General features: G+C 38.7%; 2 protein-coding genes across 5 annotated transcripts; one reads left to right on the top strand and one right to left on the bottom strand.

The window, feature by feature from the left end:
* The first annotated feature begins 1,049 nt into the window (after positions 1-1,049).
* Positions 1,050-5,365, top strand: LOC113206094 (ras-related protein Rap1). 4 transcript variants are annotated; one of them, XM_026422013.2, is made up of 5 exons: positions 1,050-1,189; positions 2,207-2,408; positions 2,484-2,612; positions 2,695-2,847; positions 2,947-5,365. In XM_026422013.2, the coding sequence occupies exons 2-5, from the start codon at positions 2,226-2,228 to the stop codon at positions 3,034-3,036; spliced, it is 555 nt and encodes a 184-aa protein (XP_026277798.1). In that variant the 5' UTR covers positions 1,050-1,189; positions 2,207-2,225; the 3' UTR covers positions 3,037-5,365. The 4 variants fall into 4 exon arrangements, with proteins under 4 accessions (XP_026277798.1, XP_026277797.1, XP_026277796.1 ...); XM_026422012.2 differs by lacking the exon at positions 1,050-1,189 and adding an exon at positions 1,196-1,448; XM_026422011.2 differs by lacking the exon at positions 1,050-1,189 and adding an exon at positions 1,849-1,868.
* Positions 5,366-5,740: 375 nt separating this feature from the next.
* LOC113206090 (ribosome quality control complex subunit NEMF homolog) lies at positions 5,741-12,271 on the bottom strand. Its single transcript, XM_026422002.2, has 17 exons — positions 12,081-12,271; positions 11,786-11,957; positions 11,511-11,713; positions 11,286-11,422; positions 11,031-11,200; positions 10,755-10,952; positions 10,379-10,665; positions 10,196-10,297; positions 9,925-10,121; positions 9,660-9,840; positions 9,380-9,574; positions 9,172-9,305; positions 8,928-9,075; positions 8,685-8,806; positions 8,484-8,614; positions 8,096-8,400; positions 5,741-7,986 (listed from the first exon to the last, which is right to left on the bottom strand). Exons 1-17 carry the CDS (start codon positions 12,134-12,136, stop codon positions 7,788-7,790), a joined length of 2,937 nt encoding a protein of 978 aa, XP_026277787.1. The 5' UTR covers positions 12,137-12,271; the 3' UTR covers positions 5,741-7,787.
* Between the last annotated feature and the right edge of the window lie 101 nt (positions 12,272-12,372).

Below are 12,372 nucleotides of genomic sequence, written 5' to 3'. Positions count from 1 at the left end.
AGCGGCATAAGTCGTCAGGCATGGCCGCCACGTGACAAAGTCGCGCTTCCGAGGCGAAATTACGCGGCCGGAGTTCTCGCTGCGGAGAGCTCCATTTCGCGCTTACTTCCCGCAATTACTGTGTGCACGGGCCTTAATGGTCCCACCGAGGCGGCCCGGCCCGGCCCACTCCCACTCGTAACACCCCTGTGTCGCGCCGTGTCCGGGACACACCCTCACCACCACCTCCCCGCCGACCCCCCTACCCCCCGTTAGAAAAAGGGCTAAAAGGGTTGGGAGAGTGGCAGATGAAGGGGAAAGGGGGGGGGGGTGCTCTAGGGGCAGAGGGGCAGCCACAGGTGGGGCCCGCGGGCCATACGACGAGCGCAGCTACGAGCCCCCCCTTCAGCGCGCCACGCCTGGCCACGCCCCTCTCCACGGAGTAGAGAGGAGACTGTCCCACCAGCAGCGCGATGTAATCATGTAAATGAATGGGAGGGACTTGAGAGAGTAGTACACTGACATATATCTGTGTTCCTCTTTTGTTTTCCGAAACGCCGCTGCACGTCTATGTTACCCCTTTGCGCCTGATCTTTCGTCCACCCTTTTAGATCAGAATGAGAATACGTCATGATCACATATTCGTCATTGGTAAAGGGGGAGGGGGGGGGGTCTGACGGCTAAAGCATTTCTGCACTTGAGAATGCTGTGCCCGTCCTGTTCCTTACACTTTTAATTTGGTGCCCATTTGATCTAGCTTTGGAGTTGGGATTCATCGTGCGCTTATACCAACACACGTCAGAAAAATTACACACGGTTTGCTGGTTTCGCTTTGGGTTGGTCGGTGCAATTTCCACGCTGATTTGGCATTCCCACGCTACTATGTCAAATCGGTAGCGTCAATTCCCCCCGGAATCTTTCAAATCGATTGCCATTCAGCCATTGCTTACGGAACTAATACTCCAGAACTACCAACTGCTCGTATGAAATCCATACAAAAATTTTCATTTAAAAGCACTGCGATTTATTCCCATTCAGTCGAGTATACTACGACGATAGACAATTTATGCTTTTAGGCTAGTGTTGTAACTATTCCTCATTCCTACTTCATATTTTAGTCCGACCGAAAGTACACACGGGTGTTGGTCAAATCGACGCATGCGTCAACGGAAGTTGGGAATGTCGGGAAGCCATCGCCCCAAAGATAACGGTAGGCTTACAGTTGATTTCTGTTCATCGAGCAAATTGGTTATCTAGAGAATTTTAAAGAAAATTCCGACGTGTTGGCCGCATTGGCTCAATCCCTGGCCACCTTTGTGTCGGTCTTGCGGGCCGATTTGCGAAGAGGTTTGGATTGCTCCGTGTCCTTAATTCGACGGAACATGGCATTTTGTTGTGCTTAATTAGGGAAAGGAGTGGAAAGGGGCGGGAGCCGGCCCATTACACAAGTGAAATTTTTATCCCTTAAGGTAGGTTCTAAAATTATTGAGTGGTCGTCTTCGCCGTCACTCTATTGCTTTGTGCTGCTTGTGGACGCTAGTGCGTTGTCCTTATACCTGCTAGGCCTTCGTGAGGTCGGGTGCGCCCACATCTCCCTGTATAATTTTCACACGCCTTATTTTGGACACCTACATGTATTTTACTGTCAGTTACTGGCGTAATACTATGTACCCTACTTAAACGTGATGTAATATCACATTCGATGTTCATTTATAACCACTACGACACTACAACTCTCCATTGATAGGTTAGGTCGGTACATTTGTAATGACGTGTTTTGAATTTCTCACCTGACACTTAATTGTGGCTTAGTCACCGTACTCGAGCCGGGCGTGCCTTGTCGCTCGATACCGAGGACCGCCTAGAAGCAGCTTCAAGTGAATGAGAGTGTTCGTAGCTTTAGCCTGTTACTTAGTTTCCATTCATTAAGGGGGTGTGGGCTGCTAAGAGCATTCTTCAAGGATATCATCGTCCTGTTTTTATCATATCGGGACCGAAACTGTGAATTTTCTGTTGCTATCAGCCTTTTCCTTAACTACTTTATTTGTGTCATTTTAAGTTCTTGTTAAATCATACGGGAGGGTCCAATTTCCACATTTACTTCCATGTTATATGAAAGCATAGCTAGTTTTTCAGCCTTGCTGTACTGCTTTTAGGGACCTGATATTAATTTTTAAAAATATTTTCCAGTTTTCTCCTTTTATTAAGGTAGTTTTTTATTTTGCAGAAACACACTGAATTCAAGAATGCGTGAATATAAGATTGTTGTTCTTGGAAGTGGTGGTGTAGGAAAATCAGCTTTAACTGTGCAATTTGTACAGGGGATATTTGTAGAGAAATATGACCCTACTATTGAAGACAGTTATCGGAAACAAGTAGAAGTAGACGGTCAGCAATGTATGCTGGAAATTCTTGATACTGCGGGCACTGTATGTATTTTACCTAATGATTTATCATGCTCATATCAGTTTTCCAGACTTTTTGTAACAATTTTACTGTTTCAGGAACAATTTACAGCAATGAGAGATTTATATATGAAAAATGGCCAAGGATTTGTTTTGGTATATTCAATCACTGCGCAGTCAACTTTCAATGACCTACAAGATCTGCGGGAACAGATATTACGGGTCAAAGTTAGTAATCATGATGCCTTTTATTGTATCTTTCACAATGTTGTGGTTTTACTATGTTTTCTTTTGGTACCTGATTTTTTAGGATACTGATGATGTACCGATGGTGCTAGTTGGCAACAAGTGTGATTTGGAAGATGAAAGAGTTGTTGGAAAGGACCAAGGAGTGAATCTTGCCCGACAATTCAATTGTGCCTTCATGGAAACCTCTGCAAAAGCAAAGATCAATGTTAATGATGTAAGAAAAAGACCCCCCCTCCCCCTCCCTTTTTCCCTCCATATTTAATCCTAATATCAATATCTGATTGTTTCACAACTGTTTATTTCTTTTGTGCAGATATTTTATGACCTAGTGCGACAAATCAACAAGAAGTCTCCAGAAAAGAAACAGAAGCAGAAGAAGAAGAGTGTTTGTGTTCTTCTTTAAGAATCTCAGTGAACAGTTATGAACAAAATGGTATGCACTGCAAGTAGCCAAGTGGGTGGCTGGGAACAGTGGTGCAGTGTGTCAAATACCACTATATGCATGGTACCCGATATCTGTCTCCAATGGGAACCAAGTCAGGAATGACGTAGGAGTGCACAAAGAAGCATTTATTGCTAGCATTCTCCAAGGAGTGTTTGCTGCCTTCTTGAGGGTACTTTATTTCTTTATTAATACGATTTTAACCTGTCTCTGTCCTTTAAATTGCACATCACTGTCTGTTTTATCTAAATTTTAACTTTGATTTTTTAGTACCACCTAAATTTTAACATCATTCTCTCTGGGTAGCCTGTTTTAGCAAAAGTTGGAAACCCATGGTGCCCTTGTGTCTTCCATATGTTGGGTGCCAGGAAGGGTGCCAGGATAACAGCATTCTCATGCCTGGGTCCCGTACCTGCCTTCTTCCCTTAAACCATGCATGTCAAACTGCCAAGCTCTTTGTACATTTGTGCAGAATTCATCCATATGTTGTAATTATGGTGACACAGTATTGTTTCCTACTCCTTTCTGATGTGTAGAAACTGTTCATATGTAGTACTTGTTTCTATCAAGACTTAATGATGAGTGTCAAAAGTTAATTATTGCATATATAAATAGAAAAATATATATATATAAATATATTACCTGTTTTTTTCTCTTTCTTTGGAGTGTCATATTGATTGTTAAAAGGTATATGTAATATAACTGGCTGCTCATCCAGTTAGCTCCTCTGAGCTGCTACTTGATCCTCCTCTTTTTGAGACAAAATGTTGAACATTAAGCCCTAGGAAGTTCATGATAGACGAATCAAACAACACTATTTTGATACCTCTATCATGTGAACTTTTAAGTTTGCTTTTATCCTTGTCCACCATGGAAGTGTTCTGTAATTTTTTTTTTCTTAGTTTACTGAAATTTAGAGTGATGATATTTGTACATGTGGCATGGCACTGATCGTGTTATTGTCTTATTTTTAACCTAAAAGCTGGCTTATGAGATTTGTGTATGTTTCATTTTTTTGTTGATTTCCAGTTTTGTTTCTGTGGTGCGGAAATTTTGTCTTTTAGATGCAGCCCTGCCTTGAATTTTCCTGAGGAAAAGTATTTTCTAGATAATGACTTCTGTGTTAACTAATTGTATTAGTCTTTGAAGTTTATGAGCAAAGCAAGTTTGGACTATGGTACTTGCAACTAATTCAAAACAAAATTTTATGATAAATTTTGATTTAATGTTTGAAATTTTCAGTCTGATAATTGCTGACCTGTTTTTAAATATTTTTTATCATTGATGCCAACAGAAAACTGATAGTTTTACAGCAGCCAAGTATAGAGCAGAAATTTTGAAGTGAGATTACATATCAGTGTCACTCAATATTTTCTTCAGAGAAAACAGTTTCATTTTCAGGCAATAGACCTGTTTTGAATTTGGCATTAAGATTCAACAATTTTAATTCAGTACCTGTATCATAGGGTTGTTTCTTCTGCTTAGCTCTTTTTATGGAATCCTTCATGATTAATTTTTACTTTTAAGATGCCCTTCCTTCTGTTTTTGTTTTCTCCCTCCGGGATTTGTTCCTTCCTGTAGCTTTGTGAAATGACTGGCTTATGTGTCTTCCGCAGGGTCTGTCAATGGGTTTTCATAGAATGCCAATCCCATTTTATTTATTATGTGTATGTGTCAAGTCATTATGTGGTTTTCAGTTCATTGTTAACAGGCAAAATGGAGTTGGCATTCTTGTTTCCCAATACGGAACAAGCAGTCCCTGTGCCTTACCTTGCCAGTCGCAAAGGGCTCAGAACAGGAAAATTTAGTATGTGCTAATAAATGTTAATTTATGGGTCACCAAAGTCTGTAAATGAAACTGTTATTTTGGAGATGAGCATATTTCTGTTACACTACATATTCAGCATTAGTGCTTGGATTGTTATGATTTGTTTTAGCACCTTACTGAAGCCACTGTAAGTTAAATTTGACACCTTTAATTTTGCTTGTTAACTTCATTCAAGATGAATTCCTTGTTAAGATGCATGTTTACTCTGTAATAAAAATCCTATAGTTTTTCACTTTCATGTCAAGTTGGTGCTGTTTTTTGGATCAATTTTCAGCATGATATAGCACAAAGGTTCTGTTTATATATAGAATCATCTGTAATCAATTTCTGGTGAATTAAGTAATGTCCCAATCATCTATTGACTCTGTTCTTTAATGAGCTCTTGAATAGTTTAAAAGTTAGTGTCTGATAAACAATCTCCACCTTCTGTTGTGAAAAAAATTAAAAATGTTACAAACTTTAGCCAAGCCCTAATTTTTTATTGTAATAACTTGTTCTTGAGAAAATGCATACATAATTTTTCATCCTAGTCCCATGTTCATATTTTCCCACAAAGAGCACAAAATTAAGGGTAGCTTATGCAGTAGAAGAAAGCTTGTTATAACAAGCATTTCAGGGACTGAATTCTTACTGGTCTGAGCCTTTATCTGTGATTTAATTGTTTGTTTTGCCATGTGTTTTCTATAATTTCTATGTTTTGACAAGTGTGTGAAGTATTCAATGAAAAGCCATTAGTCAGGGGTACTCGTTCTTGCTCTGCTGGTCTTCAGGAGGGGTTTCTTGGGAATCATTGATTTGATGACATGGAATGGACAGCAAGAATTCAAAGCCTATATGTAAAAATTCATACATTCACAACACTGTTTATTAATCGTATGCATGTTTCCTGAAAATATTCTTCCCCATTTTGACTTGGAACAGTCCAGGGACCAAAGTTAAACCAGAAAAAGTAAATCATTAGCCAAGCATGTCAACAGGCAAGATATAGATTTTGTTTTCATTCAGTAGTTTCTGAATTCTAATAAACAAACTATTGTGAATGATAGGGACATTGCTAATCTTACATGGACTTTCCATGAAAACACTCATAAGCTTTAATTTGATGCAATACATTGTACTCCAAAAGTCTGCTATGTTCATACCATTATTTTCCTCAGCCTTAATCATTTTTATTTGTTTGTTTTAAAAGTTATGGTGTACTGTAGTTTCTGTTACATTGCACAACATCTTATTTCTTAAAATTAAATGTTTCGTCAAACACTAATTTGTGCAGTTAACTTACACTAATTGCATTCGCTTTGAGTTCATACATTATTTCCACAGGAGTATAAGGCAAATAATCAGCAGTTAGTATTTTGCTATATTTTAGACTGTACACACATCTAATATCACTCTCACTAAAATTGAAATCACAGCTCTGTTCGGTCAGGGCAACATATCATGTGCATAATTACCAAGGAAACCCTCACCTCAAAAACAAAAACAAAAAATACCACATACTCTTTTGTCCTGTGAAGGTAAAATACATAGATAAGTTATGGTAGTATACAGCTTGTGGGCAAAACCTCGGATTAGCTGGTTAAAACTAGGATTGACCAGTTCAAGTTGGAAATCACAGGAGTCTAAGATGTAGCTACTTTCACTGCAGGCTGTTCCTAGGTTGAGTCAAATCGGATTCGGTGTTGCTAACACTTTGTGGTTTCAACTAAAAATGTTGAGGGGTTGAGCAACATTGCTAAATACTTTTTTTTTATTAGGCTCTGAGTTCACTTTATTGTTTTGTACGAGGGGATGAGAGGTGCATATTATTTTTCCATCCAAAACATGCTGGAGTGGCATTTGCTATTGTATTTGACAAACCAACAAGTGGAATTATGCTTCCAACATTAAATAAGACTGCAGCACATATTAAAAGGGAAAAACAAAACAAACAGCACTGCTTATGCTTAATCCTGTTAAACTTTTATGTTTAACCAGTGTTAGCTACATCCAATTGGCTGAACCGTGGGACAGCCAGCAGTAAAAGCTGTTACACCTAGGAAAATTGGTTTAGCAATCCAAGTTGAAGCCAGCTACTCATAGGTTTAGTTGGGTCATGGAGTAGAACTGTAATGGAGAAGCAACTAAGTACGTTGAAATGTGTGCCGCGCTGGCTGGCGAAGCTATCTCCTCTGAAGCCAATGTGCTTAGAAATCTCACCCACTCAATTTTTGAAAACCTATGGTCTACTGCAGCTAATGATGCCCTTGTTTTGAGTGTAGCATCATTCAAACTGGAGCTACGACGCCTGGAACGTCGCAAATCTGTTTTCGGCTACGTGCCACCCGTGTATGTAGAGAGAGACAGACAGAATGAGGGTCATATTTCTTCAAATAGGGCCACTGAATTAAAAGTTTTTACTTCAAATTCTTCTTTCTGAACACAACCGTGAAGACCCTGAACGCTGCAGAGTCAAACGGTTATTATTTCATGGACATTCATGACCCTGGCTCTGTCTGTCTCTCTCTACATACACGGGTGGCACATGTCCGAAAACGGATCTGCGGCGTTCCAGGCGTCGTAGCTCCAGTTTGAATGATGCTACACTCAAAACAAGGGCATCATTAGCTGCAGTAGACCACAGGCTTCCAAAAACTGAGTGGGTGAGATTTCTAAGCACATTGGCTTCAGAGGAGATAGCTTCGCCAGCCAGCGCGGCACACATTTCAACGTACTTAGTTGCTTCTCCATTACAGTTCTACTCCATGGTTGGGTACCTTGCTCCAGCCATAGCAGAAAAAAAAATGGCCCTTGAGCCTATAAAAGGATTGACTAAAGGAGAATTCTAGCAGGAGTAGAGTTTTAATTTAGAAATTGGTGTAGGAGGGTTGAGTATTTCTGCCACTCATTTTCGTGATTTCTGTAGTTGAGGAGCAGAGACTTTCACAGAACCAGGAATGTTGCGAGCTAAATCTTGATCTTTTACAGCTTTCAGCAAATCCTTTTCATGTCCTGTTGCCTGCCGATCCTTTAAGAACATGTTCAAGGCAGTACGTGCTCCTTTTCCTCTTTTGCCGGTACCTGGTGTTAACTTCACCTTGTACCTGAAAAGAGTTAAATATACCTATGTTTAAGATCTTTTTTTCTACACTCTTACTAAAATATTTAAGCTTTTAAATATTCTATCTTGTTATGTTTGCTTGAATGGCTTACTTGTAATTCTGTAGTGCATTGTATGGTGCAACAACAGGGACTGCAAATAGGATTTCATCCTCAGGAAGGGGGATTCCTGTGAGTGACTCCAACATATCTACTTCTGCAGAAACTACTGGCTCAGTTGTTTCATCTTCATCATCTCCTTCTTCCTTTTCACCATCGGGTTTGGTTCCATCTGCAGGAGTTCGACTAGCCTTCTTAGGTACTTTTGGCTGTTGCACCGGAGGGCGTGGGTTGGGTGTAGGAACTCCCTTCCCTTTCTTAGTTTTCTTGCTAGCAATTTCTTTAGGGCCGCCTGCCGACTGACATTTAATAGATTATTTAGTTTTTATGTTTTCATGATTTCAAAATGTTGATTACAAAGCGGATTGAAGCAAAGAATTACCTGAAGAACTTGCATTCGAAGAGCTCTTTCTTCATCATCTTGGTCCCTATATTTCTCTTTAATTTTCTTTATTTTTCCCTTTTGACGTCTTTTCATTTGAGACTGCTGTGTCTTACTAGTTTCATCATCATCTGAACGAGAGAAAATAAATGGGTTATCAATTATATACATGTCCTAAATTTCCTCCTCCTTCCTACTTACCTTTTGCAACTTTGTCTTCAGGCCTTTTCTGTTGAGTTACTTTTTCTTTCTTAGGAAGAGGACGACTATTACCCACAATAAAGACTGAGTCTTCCTCACTAACTGAGACTTTAAATTCATTCCTGGAAGAAATGTTGAACAGTCAGGGAGGAACATACTTGTTGTTTCCAAAGTTTTAAAACGATAGTTGGAGAGAAAGAAGAAGAAACAACATTAACTATCTGATGCATAAGTTGTACATACACATTTTTAACAAGGTGATCCACAGCAATTTTAGTGTCTGGGAAGAGAGACTCCTCCTCATCTTCCCCCCCGTCACTACCAGAGTTAGCATCAATTCCATCTTTATTGACTGGCTCTTCCTCATTAAGAGTAGAGTCTCCACAATTTTCTAAGAAAATGTCATGATAGAAAATTACTTAATATCATAAAGGAAGAAAAACCCATAGAATATGAATATAGATAGTAAAATAAAGAGGTCACTCACCATTTTCATTCTTAATTTCATCATCTGAATTATCTAGGACAACTTCCTGATCTACCTCATCAATCACACTATCTATCTCTGGCTTGAAATCGGCATCTTCGTCAGCTGTTCGTACACGGCGTTCTCCAGCATGCCTGTTAAAATTTTGACAACATTTAGAGGTGAAACATTCAGTATTTATACCCTTAAAAGAGAGAATAATAAATACCTTGGGACTGAACTCTCCTCCAACTTGAACAAGAAACTGAAGCCCATTATAAGATGTGAAGGCGGAAGAAAATTTTTTCTGCCACGAATCATGAAACTACCCGTTGTCAAAAATTCTCCAGTGGGAGCAGTTTTAGAAACCTGATCACTTTGAACCCACCATGCATTTGTGACTACCTTCGCTTCCCAGGCAACACTAAAATAATGAGAGAATCTCATATTAGGCTATTTAATAAAAAAGGAGCAAAGTATTAAAAGAACAATATATTCATAAAATTTACCTGTAGGACACAGCCATCACTCCTGCTTCATTAAGTGTTTTGGGTGGAATGGGCTGCCCTGAAGGATTTTTTATGACAACACTACTGGCTCCTGATAAATCAGCATGAACATAGATATCACCTGATCTCATGTAGCGTTTCACAATTAACTCATTCTGAACTTGATCACGTCCACCGATAACTGTAATTGGATCAGTAGAAATTTCTATCAATGTAAAGTTTTTAATAAAATATACCACAGGCAACTTATTGAAGTTAAACATACCAAGATAATTTTCAGAACTTATAAACCAGAAAAACTTTTCAAACCAAAACGTTTTTCTTGCTTTACAGATGTTTGTTAACGTTTGTACCTCTTTCAAGGTCTGCTTTGTTTTCTTCTCTGCACTTTTAAAAGCTTTCACTTGAGACTCGATTGTTTTCTGATGTTTCTTGGCAGCAGATCGTTTCTGGTCATAATAACTAAACAAAAAGACAAAATTAATTATGATAAATTAATATGAGGATTACTGCCTCAGCGCAAATTGAACATTTACCTGCGGGCATTAGCAAATGCTCCAAGATCAAGGTTAATGTCAATGAGCATTGGTTTGAGAGGAGGTTCGTCAGAGTCCGAGTCGTCTTCGGCAAAGGGATCACTGACCACAAAACCAAAATTAAGTCAAATACTTGATACTTAAAATTAATTATGAAATAAGAAACTGATGCATGTAAACTACCTCAGAAGAATAGTAATGTGATTTATCTCAAGTTTTAACTGTTTTATGCAAGTTGCAATAGGATCCTTCTGTGACTGAGCTTCCTTCAACATGCTTTCAATATCTGTCCAAGAAGCTTGACTAGCAATAGCAGTACGCACAGCAGTAATGGCATTATCCACAAGTTCCTGGTTGCGCATGATAAGTTCTGCCTTAACTCTGTCTAATTCCTGAGTTTTAGTTAATGCTTGCAGACGATTTTCATGATCCTTCTTCACATTGTTCAATTTCTTCAAAGCTTCTCTTTCCTAAAGATGTGGTTGAAGAAATACAAATGAAATAGTTACATTTAAGAAAATGTCTCACTGTTATTTATGTGTTAATTGAGACATCTAACCTGCTGTAAGGCCTTCAAGTCGATTTTCTGACTTTCTTGTGAAGAGAAAAACTCATCAATTGCTTGGTCAAACGTAGGGAACTCTTTAATAGGCTGTCCTCTCATTTGGAGAAATACTATGGGATGAAATTCTTGGTTGCTCAATAGAAAGTCCTCACTTGAAGGATCACGATGTTCTTTCTTTTGCAGTATGTAACCCTTTAAAAATAATGTATATTAATTTTAAGTGTTACAGATATTGGATGAGTTTGTTATCAATTCAACAAGACGACTCACTCTAGAGGATTCCTGTAATGCTCGGTCAATCATGTGCTCAGCTTGCTGCAGCGCCTCAAGTAGTTTTTCAATGTCTTCATCTGAGTTTGGATTCATCCCTTTGTTAATCTTTACACCCGCAGGAAAGCCCACCAAGAGTAAAACATGTTCAATTACAGCAGGGCCATATTCTGAAAATTAATTGACCTTAAAAATGTTTGACTTTAATAAAAGAAGAAACGTTCATATTTGGATGTTTAAATTTCAATCCCCTACCTAGATGGGGATTAAGGACCTTTCGAAGGCTCTCTCCACCCTTGGCATTAGTTAGAATACGTCTCAAATCCTCAGCTGATGGCGGTGGACCTCTTTCTCTGGCTCGATCAGAGGGATATTTCTCCTTTACACAAAATCTGGACGGAAAAATGGATGATAAATGTAATGATCTCTCTTTATCATCTTCAACTGAACAGGCCATAGCAATTAAACTATAAATAATACCTTATTTCTTCACCCTCTGTGTGAGGGCGTAAAATGTTCAGTATATTCATTTCGTGGTCAGTAAGAATAATGTTACCGCGATCATAAAGTTCTAGAATAACATGATAAGCAGCTTCTCCAGTGCCAAACTGGAAATCCACAATACGATCTAGACCCATTTGGCGTAAAACCTCAATTCTCTTGTTTTTCAAATGCTTACGCAGCTGTCAAAAAAAATAAAATGATTATTATAGTGATGGCAAAAGTGACTCTAAAAGAAAAAGTCAAAAACCTACCTTCATACTGAATCCAGAAGGTGAAGGATTTTTCGGCCATTCAAATCCTGTTGAATGAAATCTAATACCAGATTCAAGAAGCAATACGGCTTTCTCTTCAGGGCGTTGCAATTTTATTAAGTATGTTGTATTGTCCACATCATAGACTTGCGCCACTCGCATACCCACCAATCTTGGTAGATAAAATAAAGATAAAACTATTTTAATTTTCGGCAGAGGGTTCGTGTTCAAACCAAAACAATAAATAATGAAACACATAATACATTTTGATAATTTTTTTTAAATGACAACTTACCTCTGAAGCTCGGTGACATTGCAAATAATATCATATGTAGAGAACCTGGTCTTCATTTTTTCTGTGTGAAATGTATCTAATTTAAGTGAAATTCGTTATCGAAACAAAATCAAAACATTTCACATAACCTGCTGGTGCCACATTTCTTCTTCCCCAATCTTCCCTCTTCCCCTAAAACGAAAAGGAGGAACTGCCAATAACGGGGAAATGAAAATGGGGTGGGACCTCCGAAATGGCAAGGTGGGAACATTAGGTTTTAACGTGTGCGCATCTGACTTTGGTGCAGGAAAAG

Source organism: Frankliniella occidentalis, unplaced genomic scaffold, assembly GCF_000697945.3.
Source record: "Frankliniella occidentalis isolate FOCC.00 unplaced genomic scaffold, Focc_3.1 Scaffold60, whole genome shotgun sequence".
NCBI lineage: Eukaryota > Metazoa > Arthropoda > Insecta > Thysanoptera > Thripidae > Frankliniella > Frankliniella occidentalis.
The sequence above is the reverse complement of the archived record's forward strand: the minus strand, read 5'-3'. Positions and strand labels throughout refer to the sequence as shown.